Source organism: Corapipo altera, unplaced genomic scaffold, assembly GCF_003945725.1.
Source record: "Corapipo altera isolate COAL_440 unplaced genomic scaffold, ASM394572v1 99, whole genome shotgun sequence".
Lineage (NCBI taxonomy): Eukaryota > Metazoa > Chordata > Aves > Passeriformes > Pipridae > Corapipo > Corapipo altera.
In genome coordinates, this window is record NW_020884988.1 from 317,639 (window position 1) to 331,322 (window position 13,684).

At 38.5% G+C, this 13,684-nt stretch overlaps 1 protein-coding gene across 1 annotated transcript in view; it reads right to left on the minus strand.

The window, feature by feature from the left end:
* Nucleotides 1–3,886: 3,886 nt before the first annotated feature.
* Nucleotides 3,887–13,684, minus strand: part of MMP2 (matrix metallopeptidase 2) — a 32,870-nt gene continuing 23,072 nt past the window's right edge. The window contains exons 10-13 of the mRNA XM_027666252.1: nucleotides 10,939–11,075; nucleotides 9,004–9,163; nucleotides 5,610–5,719; nucleotides 3,887–4,901 (exon numbers count right to left, since the gene is read on the minus strand). Coding sequence (XP_027522053.1) covers nucleotides 4,798–4,901; nucleotides 5,610–5,719; nucleotides 9,004–9,163; nucleotides 10,939–11,075 — 511 coding nt within the window. The 3' untranslated portion in view covers nucleotides 3,887–4,797. The remainder of the gene's footprint in view (nucleotides 4,902–5,609; nucleotides 5,720–9,003; nucleotides 9,164–10,938; nucleotides 11,076–13,684) is intronic.

The window sequence follows — 13,684 nt, forward strand, 5'->3', positions numbered from 1 at the left end:
ATTGTAATATAGCCATGAGCTAGTTCTTTGTGTGCTTATTTGCATGTACACTTGCAGACATACATTAATACATAATTAAAAAAGCTATTATGTGTACTTAAAATTATAGAAACTAATTTCATAGCTGAAGGCAGGCCAAGACTAGAAGAGACCATTGGTCCACTTAATCCACTCCCTACTTGGTCCAGGCCAGGAAGTTTCTTTTCCAAATATGTTGTATTAACACCAGAAATAAAATGTCTAATGAAGGATATTTTACAAAAAGGGAGGGAGTTTTGGATGTGAAGACAGAAAAACCTCAACAGAAACAAACAAGCAAAATGAATGCCCTTCACTTCTTTTGGTAGCGTGATATGCAGATTTATTGTTTTTACCACTAATAAAGTGTGAATTTTTTCAGGTTCTGTTATCCTCTAGGCTATGGCTCTTGCCAAGTCTTTCTCCCTTAGATTAAGTTCTGAGATAATAACAGGGTTTCTTAATATTTGTCTTGATTAAGAAAAAAACTAATCAGAGATATTATTAAAAACCACTTTTAAACTATGAGAATGAATGTTTTTGAATTTTCTTGTTCACACTGAATATCATATCCCTGGAAAAGCTGAGCCCATATTTTCTGCAGGTAGACACTTGCTGTTGCAGTTGGGATGGGGGAAGCCGTGTTCCCACCTTCCTGGCTAGTTGTGTGTAGAATCATGGCTGTTTGTGTGCAAGTATAAATCTCAGAACTGGACAATTTACCCTAAGATGTGATTCTGTGTTAAAAGGCAATGCCAGAAGGAGTTGGATATCAAGCAGCAGGATGTGCCTCTGACAGGCCGGATGTGCAGAAACCTCACTGGCAGATTTTGAGATGCCTTCAGTTATGCCCTGACTGTGCTATTTCTCTGACAGCGTCTCAGGGTTGTTGGTTTTGTTGTTTCAGGGGGTTGTTCTGGTTTTGTTTTTGTTCTTACTAGAGTTCCCAACCTGGAAATACCTTAATACTTTTGAGTGTTTTACATAACCCGTCTGTAAAAAGTCAGTTTCCTCTTGCACGTACAAATGTACAAGTGTTTGCAGTGATCCCACAGAGCCGACTGCCTGCTCATTTGCTGGCTTCAGCTCTTTCAAAAGCAGAAGAATGTTCGTTCACCTAGTCTTTGCTGCTAAAAACATGCATGTCTGACTTCATAAATAGAAATAATTTCTCCAAAATGGGCCCAAAGGACCTACTTCCTCCTGATTTAAAAAACAGCACAGTTACAGTCAATTGCTTAAATTTATGGGTAACTGCTGCTTAGTAAAATCATGACAGAGTAGCAGGAAGAAAATGTATTTTTAACAAATACAGAGTGTTAGTGAGACACAAACTGTTAAGCATGATTCACACTTCAGGCTGCTCTGTCTATTAAGTGTTTAAAGCTATGGCATTTTATTATAGCCTTGGCTGCTTTCTATGTATTGTGACAGAGGGGTTACTAAACCACTGCCCTTTGCTCTATTGACTGGAGCTGCCCTGCTGGGTGCCTGCAACCTGTCCTCCTCATAACTGGTAGAAAACTTCTTTCATTTAAAGGAGAAAGTGTATCTGAGCCCTCTCCTTGCTGCAACAAGCCCCTGTGCAGACTCAGACATGTGAGCGACTCTACCCTGACACCAAAAAGTCCTAAGTGAACCTGACTTCAGTTTTAAAAAACTCTAGAAGTAGAACAAGTTACATAAAAGTTTGACAGAGTTTTGTGCTGGGTTTTATATGGCCTTGAGATAAATAGTTATGCTGCTGGCCTTTGTTTCTTCTTGTGTAAAGAAGGTAGGTAAAAACCTTGCCTCAGTCTAAAAATGTCTTGGGACAAGCATGATGAGAGCAGGGAAGGCAAGGGCAGCGGCCTCAGTGACAAGGGCACAGTCTCAAAGTGCCCAAGAGAGGTGAAAAGAGAGGCCTGGAGAGGTGTAATCTGGTTGAGCCGTAAGTCTAGAGATCAAAAAAGTCCACAGTATTGGAACAGACCCAAAGTTAAAACAGGGAAGCAAGTCATGGGACATGGACAGGTACAGGCAGAGCTGCAGTGCTGCTCGGGAAAGGACTTTCCATCTCATGGTTAACTTATTACAAACAGGAAGGGGAGGGAGGTTTTACAAGTGGCTATCAGTAAGTGAAATTAGACCCAAAGTGTTTTTCAGGACGCATTTTGTGACTTAGTGTTTCACAGGTCAGATGTGGAAGGTTAATGAGAAGGGTCAGTATACTCCTACGAGCTTGTCTGACGTATGTAGGTGATAACCTGGCAAATGTTACAGTTGATGAACAGAAACAGATGTATTTAAAAATGACCTGTGTTAACCTTTAAAAGTTGCCAGTCTGAGACTGAACTGTGCTTTGGTTTAAGGATAGAAAATTTATTTCTGGTTTTGTGCCAATGATTTAGTCATTGGAGAATGGGTTTACATAAGCAAGAACAAAAGGAGAGACTGAACAGAATTCCTTCAACCCACCAGATGTGCAGAGTTTTGTAGGATTATGGTGTTGTTATTACAGAACGTAGGATGGTAGATTTGCCAATGTTGCAAAACATACGTAAGTTGTAGAGGAAAAGGAAACTATTTCAGTCATCAGTAGAAATGTGATTTAGCAAGTTCAGAGCTGAAAGGCCCAGTGCAAATGTTCCTCTAGTATATCTATGTTTCAAAACCCTTGCATATTAAATACAGATGCTAGAGCACGCACTTTGGGGCAATATTGACACAAGAACATAAAAATCTTTAAGGGATGGTTACTAAAGGGTCTTAAGACAGAGCTTAAATTATTGCAACACTCAAAAAGGATGCCTGGCAGTCATTAAAGCTAGACAACATTTTCTACATTGGTGCAGGAAGATGTTTATGGTCAGGACAGACCATATGTCCCTGAAACATCTCAATAGGTCCTGCAATCCTGAGAAAGCTGCCAGGTGTTTGTAAAAACTGCAACACTAACATTTTGCAATTACAGTTGCTTTGTTTTGTGTCTTATTTTGTTGGCTCTAGTACAGGACTAATTGGGAAGGTGATTAATGATTTCTGAAGAGAATGAGGATTCTGAGAAGGAGACAAGCCATCTTTCCTTTTGGCACAAGTAAAAATAGTCCTGGTTCATCCAGGTGAGGATTGTCTCTAGTAACCAACAGCTTCCCAAAGGGAGAGTTACATCTGAATAGGATTCAATGGAAAGATTGTTTGGTGAGTGCAGCCACATTAGAAATTTTATCTTTTCAGAGTATCATAGTAAAAAAACCTCTGCTTAGAACAGGAAAGCACTGAGTGTAAACATGAAGTTGTAGAGGACGTGAGAATAAACAAATGGATCATTGGCTTAGATGTTGGTTACTAGGCAGTTCTGTGAATCATGGACTCAGTGTGAGAGATTGGTTGAGAAGGACCTGGGCTGACCACCTGCATGATGCAGCCCATGGAGGCTCATGAAGTGTTTCATGTGCATGGAGCTGGATAAGATCCTTGGCCAGATGGTGTCTGCTCTCATGGGCAGGATTAAGGGTTTACATCTCTCTTTCTCAAGCTTACATCCCTATAGGATACATGTACTATCATGTCTGTTTTGTCTCTTCCTGCCTGGGTTGTGCTGGGGCAACCTGCTGATAAGGAGGAAGAGCATGGATAACAGACAGGCATCTGAGCTGTTGAGAGAAGGCAGTGGCTCTGTGGAGGCAGGGGCCCATATCAGCTCTTTAATGAAAATTGCCACAGTTGCATCTTAGGACTAACAGAGAAAACAGCCTAGGTTTCTAGATAAACCCAGGAATCAGTTTTATACTGAGGTAACGTTCTTTCCTTTGACAGGTATTTTGCTTTAACATGCTACTACATTTCTAATTTCAAATGATACAAGGAAACCTGGCCATGAGAGGTGTTGACAGTGTAATTTGATTTTATTTGTATTGTTGGCACTTCATGTGTGGGACATTCTTTCTTGGTTTATTTTTTAAATGAGAAATATTCCATCAGATTGTGAAAAGAACATTTTCTGTTGCCCAATGCATAAGCAAAAAAATCTAATTGACCAAAACCCCAACATTATGAAGAACAGAAAAATAAAACAAGTTAAACAATAATACTTGACTTCTATGTATAACGCATTGTCTTCAAAAATCTGAGTCGTTTCCATCCATATAAACAAGTTATATAGTAGTAACAAAGTGCATGAAGCAAATTGCTAAATTTAACTAAGGTATTAAAATAAAAAGTACTTTAAAACAATACTTTAACACAGTTTCTTGCCATGATTCCATCATGCATCAACACAAAGCAGATCCTGAGGCAACCTGTGCCTTTGACAGTCTTTCTGTATTATTATGTAAATAAATGGAAGTAATGATCAAACTCGCAAGAGGGTGAAAAACATCAAGACAAACCATCTATTTATAACAGAGTTGTACTTAAAAAAAAAATAAAAATCAAAGTGCACTGCTGGTACATCTCATTTGAGCCTATCTGGTATGTGTATAACAGAGGGGCGTGATCCAGTCTCCAGAGGTTTCAACGCTTTGTTTAAGCACCAAGGGAATACAGAACGGTGGCTGTTCTGTTAGTAGCACTACTATGACTAGCATGACAAAAATTGTACCAGAATATATACGTAAACATCTTTTGTATACTGAGGAGGCAAACACTCTTAAATTATCTGATGTGTACAGTACTGGTACTTCATGTTTTGGTGCCAGTACCAGACTGGTCCAGTAATTAGCATTCAGATCTATTTCTAATTACAGATAAGGCATATAACAAAAAAGTAAATATTTGGTTATTAATATCTCATAGGGCTCAGCAACCCAACCAGTCAGAACTTATCTTCCCAATTTTAACAATCTTCAAACTCTTGTCTTCCATTTGTAGATAGTACTGATCTTTGAAAAAGTAGGTGTATCCTGTGAAGATAAATAAAAAGACATGATCAGATGGATCTTGATCAAAGCTTTTTTGTCTATGTGATTTCATGAATCTCAATGAACTGGAAGACTTATTTCTCAAAATATTTGCATGTAGTTGTATTTGTATGATTAAAAAAAGATATATTTTTAATCTACATTAAAATTCCCCTCCTGTAGAAGAAAGGTCTTGTTAAATGGAGCCTTAGTCAAGTTACTACTTTGTGAGCCAGAATTTTCTTGGAGAATATGTTTGTTGGCAAAATAAATGTTGAAAATGTGACTGAGCAGAGACTCGTGATACCAGTGGTGCTTTCAGACATTTATGCAAATCTGTGCAAAATACAAGGCCGCTTAAAACCAGGGCCAGGCTCTCAGCTGCAGTTGATAGGAAATTAAAAACATTACAAAATAAACCCAGTCATGCCTGTGACCAGGGAGATTATCACACTGAGTTCTGACTGTGCTAGAGCAGGATGGTGCTGAGATGGTGCTGTGACTGTGTGCTGGTATGGAGCTATCAAGGAATTGGGAAATTTCCAAGCTGTAGGGAATGGCTTGGTTGTGCTTTCTGGTGTTAGGACATCCTGTGCATCAGGCTCAATTTGGCTCCTACTCATGGACCACAAGAAATTAAGGTCTTCAATAAGTTTCACAGCGGACAAATAAGAGAGGTCGTTAGTGACTGAAATCCAAATCACAGCTTACCACTGTCAGCAAGACCCAGGACAGCATCGAGGTTATCTGGAACACCATTCCATGAGTCAGCAATGAACTTAGGGGATGCAAGCTCCATTTTCTTCTTTTCTTCATTGTACCTGAGGGAAATTATGTCTCTACATTACAAATCTGTGTTTAATGTTAAAATGCAACATAATTTTTCAGGGAGTCCTCAGCAAATATGACTCTATAAAACAATCAAACAGAAATATAACATCTGAGATTGTAACATTGTTTCTCTTTCTTTGTAATTATTCCTGGCTCCTTTTTAAAACCCTGTGAAATTTTACATCTTTCCTTTGAAAATGCAATTCTTGCTGAATTGAGAAGAAACTTTTTAAGGAAATTTTTTTTTTTGAAATGTAATTTGAAAATTCCAAACATATTTCTAGGAAAGGTAACTTTTTTCAGACAGCAGCAAACATCTAAAGATAGCGGATTTTAATGTGAAATGACTGTTTTTAAAATTTTGTTTGAAATATGCTTGTAGTCCATGCAATTGATAGATTGCTATTAAATTACTAATTACTTTCCTTAACATTCCATTGAAATCCCCTGTTATTTTCACATAGTCTCTCTCTTGGTGATGATCAGCACACAAACCCCAAGTTAAAAATATGTGCTTTTCTTGAGGGGGACACACACCCTCAAATCCACGATGGCTTTTGCAATGTATGTTTTAAAGGAAAGAATCCTCAGCTGATGTAAATCCTCGTCAGTCCAGGGCAGTGAGATGTAACTTGCCATGTAAGGGGGTCTGTCTGTACCCACATCCACAGATTATCAGTTGTTTCCTGTAGTCCCTGTGCTTTCCACTGCAGAATGCACAGATAGCTTTGGGCAAAGCCAGTTTTACACTCCCCCTAAAAAGTAATCCAGGATTTTCCCATTCATATGTAGGGAGTAAATGTCCCAGGCATGCAAGCTCATTGACAGGGAAGGTGGAAGGAGCAGGGCTGTTTTCTGGTTTCCACAGGTTTCTTATTCTTAGGTGGGTCAGTGCGAAGCAAGAGTGGAGTTGTCCTGAGGAGCTGTGGTGTGGGATATAGTTTGGACCAAGCTTCCAGTGCATGTGAGGCCTCAGTCACCCCAGCAACACCTCTTCAGGAGCAGTGGACTTCAGACAGATCATCTTTGACTAGTACTGCAGGGAGGGAAACACTTATGTTCCCGATTTCTATTTATCCACGACTGTGGGTATCTCAAGTTACCTTTCCCTCATTGCTGTATGGAACTACTTGGATTATATCCAAAGTTACACCAGTACAACTGAGCAGTAGATGGCCAAGATCAATTTAAGTTATTAGTTTACATTCCTCACTATTTTATTCCTTGGATGTTTAAAGAAAGTCTAGTACCTTGCTGGGTAGTTTTAAAACTTCATCTGTGGAATCTGAGCCAGCTCCTCTTCCCACCCACCCCCCCCTCACAAAACTTTGCTATGCTTAGCAGTCTTGTTATAATAACACTAAAATAGCTTGTGGTTGGAATGAGGGAGAGAGAAGGCTTCCAAAAAATCCATTTAAAGTAAGTGTGATAATGGCACAGGAAGGGCTATGGTATGTAACTATTTTGATTCCATGTGACAGAGTCCTTGTATAAAATGTAACAGCCACATACTTAAGGGTTATAGTGTCTGTTAAACAGAGATGCATTTTTTCCCTGAAATATTTGTCAACTGCTTGCTTTCTTCTTTACAAAGATAGAAATCACTTAAGCTTATTTTGATTCCTTAAAAACAAATTACGCATTCTGCAGCGACTGCAACGGATAAGGTACCAAGATAGAAACACTGCCTGTGATTAGAGTGATAAATTACTTGGAGGCCTTGCAGTACAGTTAATCAAAACAATAGCTTGCACAGAGGAGACCAGCAGTTTTGCTAACTCATAGTCTGTAGGTTTTAGCAGGAGCCTAAAGTGTTGCAAATGGCTGTATTAGTACTACTTGTAAATGCTTAAATGATCTCTACGGCACAACAATAAAAAATTAATATAATTCTTTAGCTTTTAAGTTGTTTTTTTTCTTTAGATAACGGAGAAGATTACTGTCCTCAAAGTAATTGAAAGTTATGATCAAGTGGCAATTGTGAAAGGGTATTTTATTTACTTACAGGAATCCACAGCCATTAGGATATAATGAAGACAGTCATTCAGTTTGATCATAACATGAAATTATTGTTCACATAAAATGGGCTCAATTATACTGAGACCTCCTCTGATATTTTAGATAGACCATCTCTGAGAAGGAACTCTTATAGTTTGGAGAATCTTTTAGGTTTCTGGTTGTTGTTTCTGATGTTTAACTTGCTTCTCAATTGTCAGTTAATGAATGGGTCCACTTTCAGCTTGTTGTGTAATGTCTGCATTCCTGAAGTAAAGTCCTGTTCCTGGAACAGGCTTCTGACAGTGACCGCAGGGTTAGTGTCTCTGTTTTGTTCTCATGCCATTTTGATAGTCAGCATGGAGGTAACTCACAAAGTTCCTCAGAGCACCAAAGTGCCTCTGCTTTTTAAGGTGATCTTTTGTGCCAGATCTCTCTGCCAGTTATGCTAATGAGATTCTATTAAATACAATTAGTAGACTCTCCAGGTGTAACATAGGATATTTTTCTACCACGGTAATAACCCTGAGACATTTTAAGGACATTCTTTCTTAATCTAAGAAGATAAGATAAGAGTGTGGTAGCAGGTCACCTGAGTTTCATAGGAAACATGAAAAAGATTTAGAGACTGTCAAGATGAATTTAAGCTAAGATTTTTCTCAGAGTACTAACAGATACACTTGTGGTTTGTTCAGATTCCCCCTGTGCCAAATATATTAGTAGAGCAAAGGTGTGAGTGACTGGTGGATCAGCCGCTGAAAGGATTTACAGTCAGCCCCAGCATGCTTTGCTAGTCACACTGCTGTTTCTTTTCAATACAGTGTCTCCAAGCCTGCTGGCTTACTGAAAGAATTTCAAAGGCAATCTGGTCAGTCTTTGGATCCAAGTGATTGGAGATCAGTGCATTTTTAGGAAACTCCTTTTAGAGTCTTCTCCCAGCATTTGTGAGCTGACAGGAAGGACAGCTTGCCCCCCTTAAGAGCCTGAGACCAGCATGGGGCGGTTGCTGGTACGTGGGGGCAGAGGGATGGGTTGGTAGTGACGAGCAGCCTGATAGACACTCCAGATACCCTCTTCTGTTGTGAACTGTTTTCTCAAACAGTTTGCTGCTGCTGTATTGAAACCCATTCCTGCTGTCAGCTCTGTTCTGGCAGACCTCATTTTGTATTCTCAGAAGATGAACCCCTGTATTTGGTCCCTGCCTCCTGACCCTCAGCATGCATTCAGCCCTAGAGACAAAACTGCCAACAGCATCCTACCACCACTCACTGCATCTTACTTCCAGTATCTGTCTCCAGCAAAGATGTATGTCCTCTTGTTTCTGCCCCAGTTAAAAGCTGCATCGACTCGTTGCACATCAGGGGGCAGTCCCAGGCTGGTGAGTTTCTTTGGATAGCCCCTGTCCAAGTTGCTGGCTGAATAAACCCAGTACTCGTTTCCTAAGCAGGGGAGAAAACAAAGCAAACAAACACTGTTTATTAGTCAGTAACAGAGGTATATTTCTTCTTTTTTTACTTTGCTATGTGACTTTTTATTGCACTTGCTGTATTATTAGTCTTTCTAGTACTTTACCATCTGTGAAGCGTTAGGTCACAATGCAGGTGTACTATGATTACAACTGGTTCTGCTACTGAAGTGTTACTTGCCTCTCAGAAAAGACATCACCTCAGTGTGCTTTTGCTTCCTCCCTTCTTAGCTGACTCATCTTCGAAGCAGACACTATCTTGGTACATTGGAGTTATGCTAAAATAAATAGTTTATACTGGTAACTTTTTGTATGATTAAGATGGTCTGAAACCAGACAGGGGTACCTGAGTTTCAGATGCAGCAGCTCATGTTCACCCTCTGTTTTGTTGAGCAGTTCAATTGAGTGATTATCAGGAAGTTTTTGCTCAGAGTTGCTGTTGTCCTTTGTCATTTTCTAATGTCTCTCCAAATATGTACTAGTGGAAGATGTAGTAGTGTTCTGTGTTTTTTACATGGAATTACAATTTACATAGTAAATAACTTCACTGGATTCACTGAAAGCCACAGAAAGATTAATTCATTAAAGGACATTTCTTTGATTCTGTGCTAGTGGGAAATAAATAAGTGAGGTATTAATATGAGAAAAGTGTAAAGAGTAGCATTTGAGATCCTCGGAGGTTATTATTTCACCATTCAGGAGCAAAGGGTAGGTCTCACTAATAAGTATTTTAAGATAGTTGTATTATTTTCAAACCAATTTTTGTTTTCTGTTAGTTCTTATTTATTTAAAAAAAACCAGTTTAGTTATGTTTGGAACTTATAAAGAAAGGGAGAGGTTTAGGTGGAATAAGGTTAAACACAGTATATGCAATATTTAAAGTGTTTTGGCTTGCCTGAAATAAAACATTTTTAAGATTTTTTTTTTTTTTGTCTCCTCCCTGTAAGCTAAAGCAAATGGCCTCTGAGACATGTGGAATAGATTATCATTACTTTTTTCCCTCCTGTACTGAAAATGTACAGCAGCTTTGGCCATATGGTTTTTACATGATTGGAGATGTTTAGTCATGTTTTTAGTGGGTGCTGGAGCCCATTTTTTGCTGGCTCAGTTTTTCATGTTGAAAACAGGCTCACAGCTCTGCTCATTTGGCCACTCCAGCTGAACCATGTGTGACATGCAACAGAGCTGTGCTTCCTGTTCTCCTTCTCTCCCACGGAGGCAGCTCACACGGCCACCTGTGTCCTCTGCCTGATGAGCCACCAAGGAAGATGCTTGGAAGCCAGAGTGGAAGTCAGTTTTTGGCAAAAGAGGAGGAGACAAGGAAATGCATGAGGAGAAAAAAAAATGTAGTCTTCTCAGGCAACATATGCAGAGACAATACCTTAAAATGGAAGGAAAGGGCAGAAGAACAGAGCAGTGACTGATGAAACCGAGCTCCCACTGTTGTTGTTGCTTTTCCTTTTAAATAATGACTCTTGTTTAATCTTGCTTACTGTTGAATGTCTCTTCTAGGTGCTTATAGCTCCCCTTCTGTTGTACTGGGGGCTGAATGTTGTTCAGAGTCTTTCAGATTCAACCTTTTGTCCTAAATTCTCAGCATGAGAATATGGAGATCTGTCACTCATACCTGATGGCTCCAATGGCTCTTAGACAGGCTGTTCCCTGGCCCAGTTACAACTCCGAGGAAACTGAGCTCCAAGGCAACATTATGCAAATGGCTACTTACGTTTTGAAACTTAAAACCAGTACCTGAAAAAAATACAGCCTTCTCATCCTGAGGGGCCTCGTAGACAGCATCAATTTTCTCTGGCAAATCAGGCCAGAATGTAGCAACAAGAAGAGGACCTGTGGGTTTTCCTCGGGGGTTTACGGTCCTCCACATGAATCTGAGCAGAACAGAAAGTTGTATGAGATTTACAATGAACTTATTCACCAGCACATCTGTTTCTCATCACTTCTGGCAAAGGCCACATAAACCTGTGTGTAGACACACATGTGCACACGCACGTTAACAGCAACACACACTTGCAACTCTTTTCCTACAGTGACTGAAAGGTCAACACATTTATTTAGGAGTATGTTGCTTGAAGGACTACACCATAAGCTGCATGCTGGACTGCAGGGGAAATTGCTGCACTGATTGCCTTGGGCTTCCTGTTGCTTTTTGCATCAGAGCAACATTTATCCTGTGCTTTGAGTATACAAATAAACTCATTTAACACGACATTTAAACTGTTGGAGCTCTCCTGCTGCTGTGTTTGGAGCAGATGGATGAATGTTTGACAAAAGCAGAGTTTTGTATTCCATGAATTGCTCTTGCAATTACTATTGTAGTGACTAAAAGTTCAAATCTAATAGCAGTATATCATACTGCTGGGAAGTGAGTTTGGCTGTAAAAGAAACTGCTGGCACTAAAAGTGTTCATTAGAGAAATGCAAAGGGTAATTTATTGGCTATTTTATGTATAAGTAGGATCATCATTTGATTTAAGCTTTAAAAAGCTCTAATTATCTCTACATGGCAGAGCTTTGTGCTGAGGACTTTTGGTATTAAAAATGGCACTGCTATTTCCTCCTCCATAGAATGAACAACTTTTTTCCCCAACAGAACAAAAGTTTTGACATGGTCATAAAATGAAAAATCAGCAGGCTGGTGGAATGCACCAAGCTCTTAATTTCTGAGGTCAAACAGCTTTTAACAGCAATATGTTTCTGAAGCTCAAAGTGCTGCTGGTGTCTTATTTTTTGCAGAGTATAAATTGTCATTACCCATTCCTGCCTAGAATAATTATACCTTTGAGAAACCCAAGATCTGAAATTGAATTTTAGTTTTACCTGGAACTTGGAGGAGCAGTCCTAAATTCATTTAATAAATTGCTGTATTTTTATCAACAGAAGTTTGACTGCAAACATTAGCTAGCTAGGACAAATAAAATATTTTGAAATGCATTTGCAAGTGTGATCAGTTGCTGTATGCTGAATTATAGTGTTTGATATGAGGAACAGTACAACTGGCAAGTGCATTGGTTTTTTCTCTTAATTAAAATTATGTATTAATTTAACCTGAGGTATGGTACTAATAATTAAGATAGTAATATGTTAATGTAATCCCATTTTGCATACAGAGATGTATTTTTAACATGTGCAAAAATATCTCTGAGCATGATTCATTATAATTTTCATTTACAAAAAAGAGGCAAAGAATAAGGCATATTGCTAATTTCTCTTTCCCTTGACAGTGTCTAAACACATATGAAATGCTGTAAAAGGTAAAACCATTTGTATCATGAATCTCTTTTTAGACAGAAAAGCAGATCCAATACAATATGGAATGGAAATTCATATAGAAAATCTTTCTAACATTGCATTCATGAAAGTAGCTCCTTTAAAATCCAAGTTAGAGAATTCTAAGTCAAACTTGGCCCTGATTTATGGCTGAATCAGCTCTAATAATTGCTATCTGCATGAATTCCAAACTTTTCAGAGCCAATGGAGACTTGAACACCAGATTTTTAATAAATCACACATTTCAAGGGTCTTGTTAAAATATTGAGGTTTTCTTGTGGAATGGGAACTTTGTCAAAGCTGAATTTTATTTTGTTTTTGAATGAAGTAGGAGGTATATTTTTATTTCTATTCATTGAGGAAACGGTAAGATAAATTATAAAATAAATTTGGCTTTCTCGTTTCACTTTGAACATGATAAAATGTTTTAACTCCTCTATATTAAATTTTAATACTACATTTATAGGCAGATTTATTAATTTTGTCACATTAGATATTTTACATCATATTTTTACATAACCAACATTTGCCATTATCACTATTATTGCATGCAGTTATCTAAAGGGCCCAAATCAGTGCATCTTCTTTAATGTGTTGGTAAACTTCAGAAGTTTGAATTTTTTTCAGTCTCAGAACAAAACCATCTGTGTAAATGCTGTTCTCCAGCATTTTGTGCCCAGTGGAAAAGCTCAGCTCTCCTCTATGGCCAACAGCACCTTCAGTAATGCAATAATTTTATTTCCTTGGTTTGAGGAGGGAGGAGAAACACATTTTTTGAAAAAATTAATCATACCTGACCTCCTTTTTGCTATTTACTCTCTTTGCCTGTACCATGTGACAGTTGGATTCTGTGCTTATTTTCATGAATCATAAAAGTCACACGACACACGATAGACATTTGTTTCTTGAATTCCAAAAGTGAGTCATAATGCTGTTTGCCTGATACTTGGAAAGCTGCAAGACTGATAGGCAAAGCCATTCCAGAGCAAAACAATTCAATAATTTTCTGCTTTTGCTGCATGTTAGATAAAGCCTGAACCAGTTTGAACAGATTGTTTTGGTATTTGCATACTTCTTAGACCGACTGTATCTAAATGCAAAATACTTCTATTTTGTTGGAATTATTTAGAATACTGGATCACTTTGCTGATTTAGGAACAGATTTTACATTCTTCCTCTGTGTGACTACCAGTTTGCAAAAGCAGAAGCAA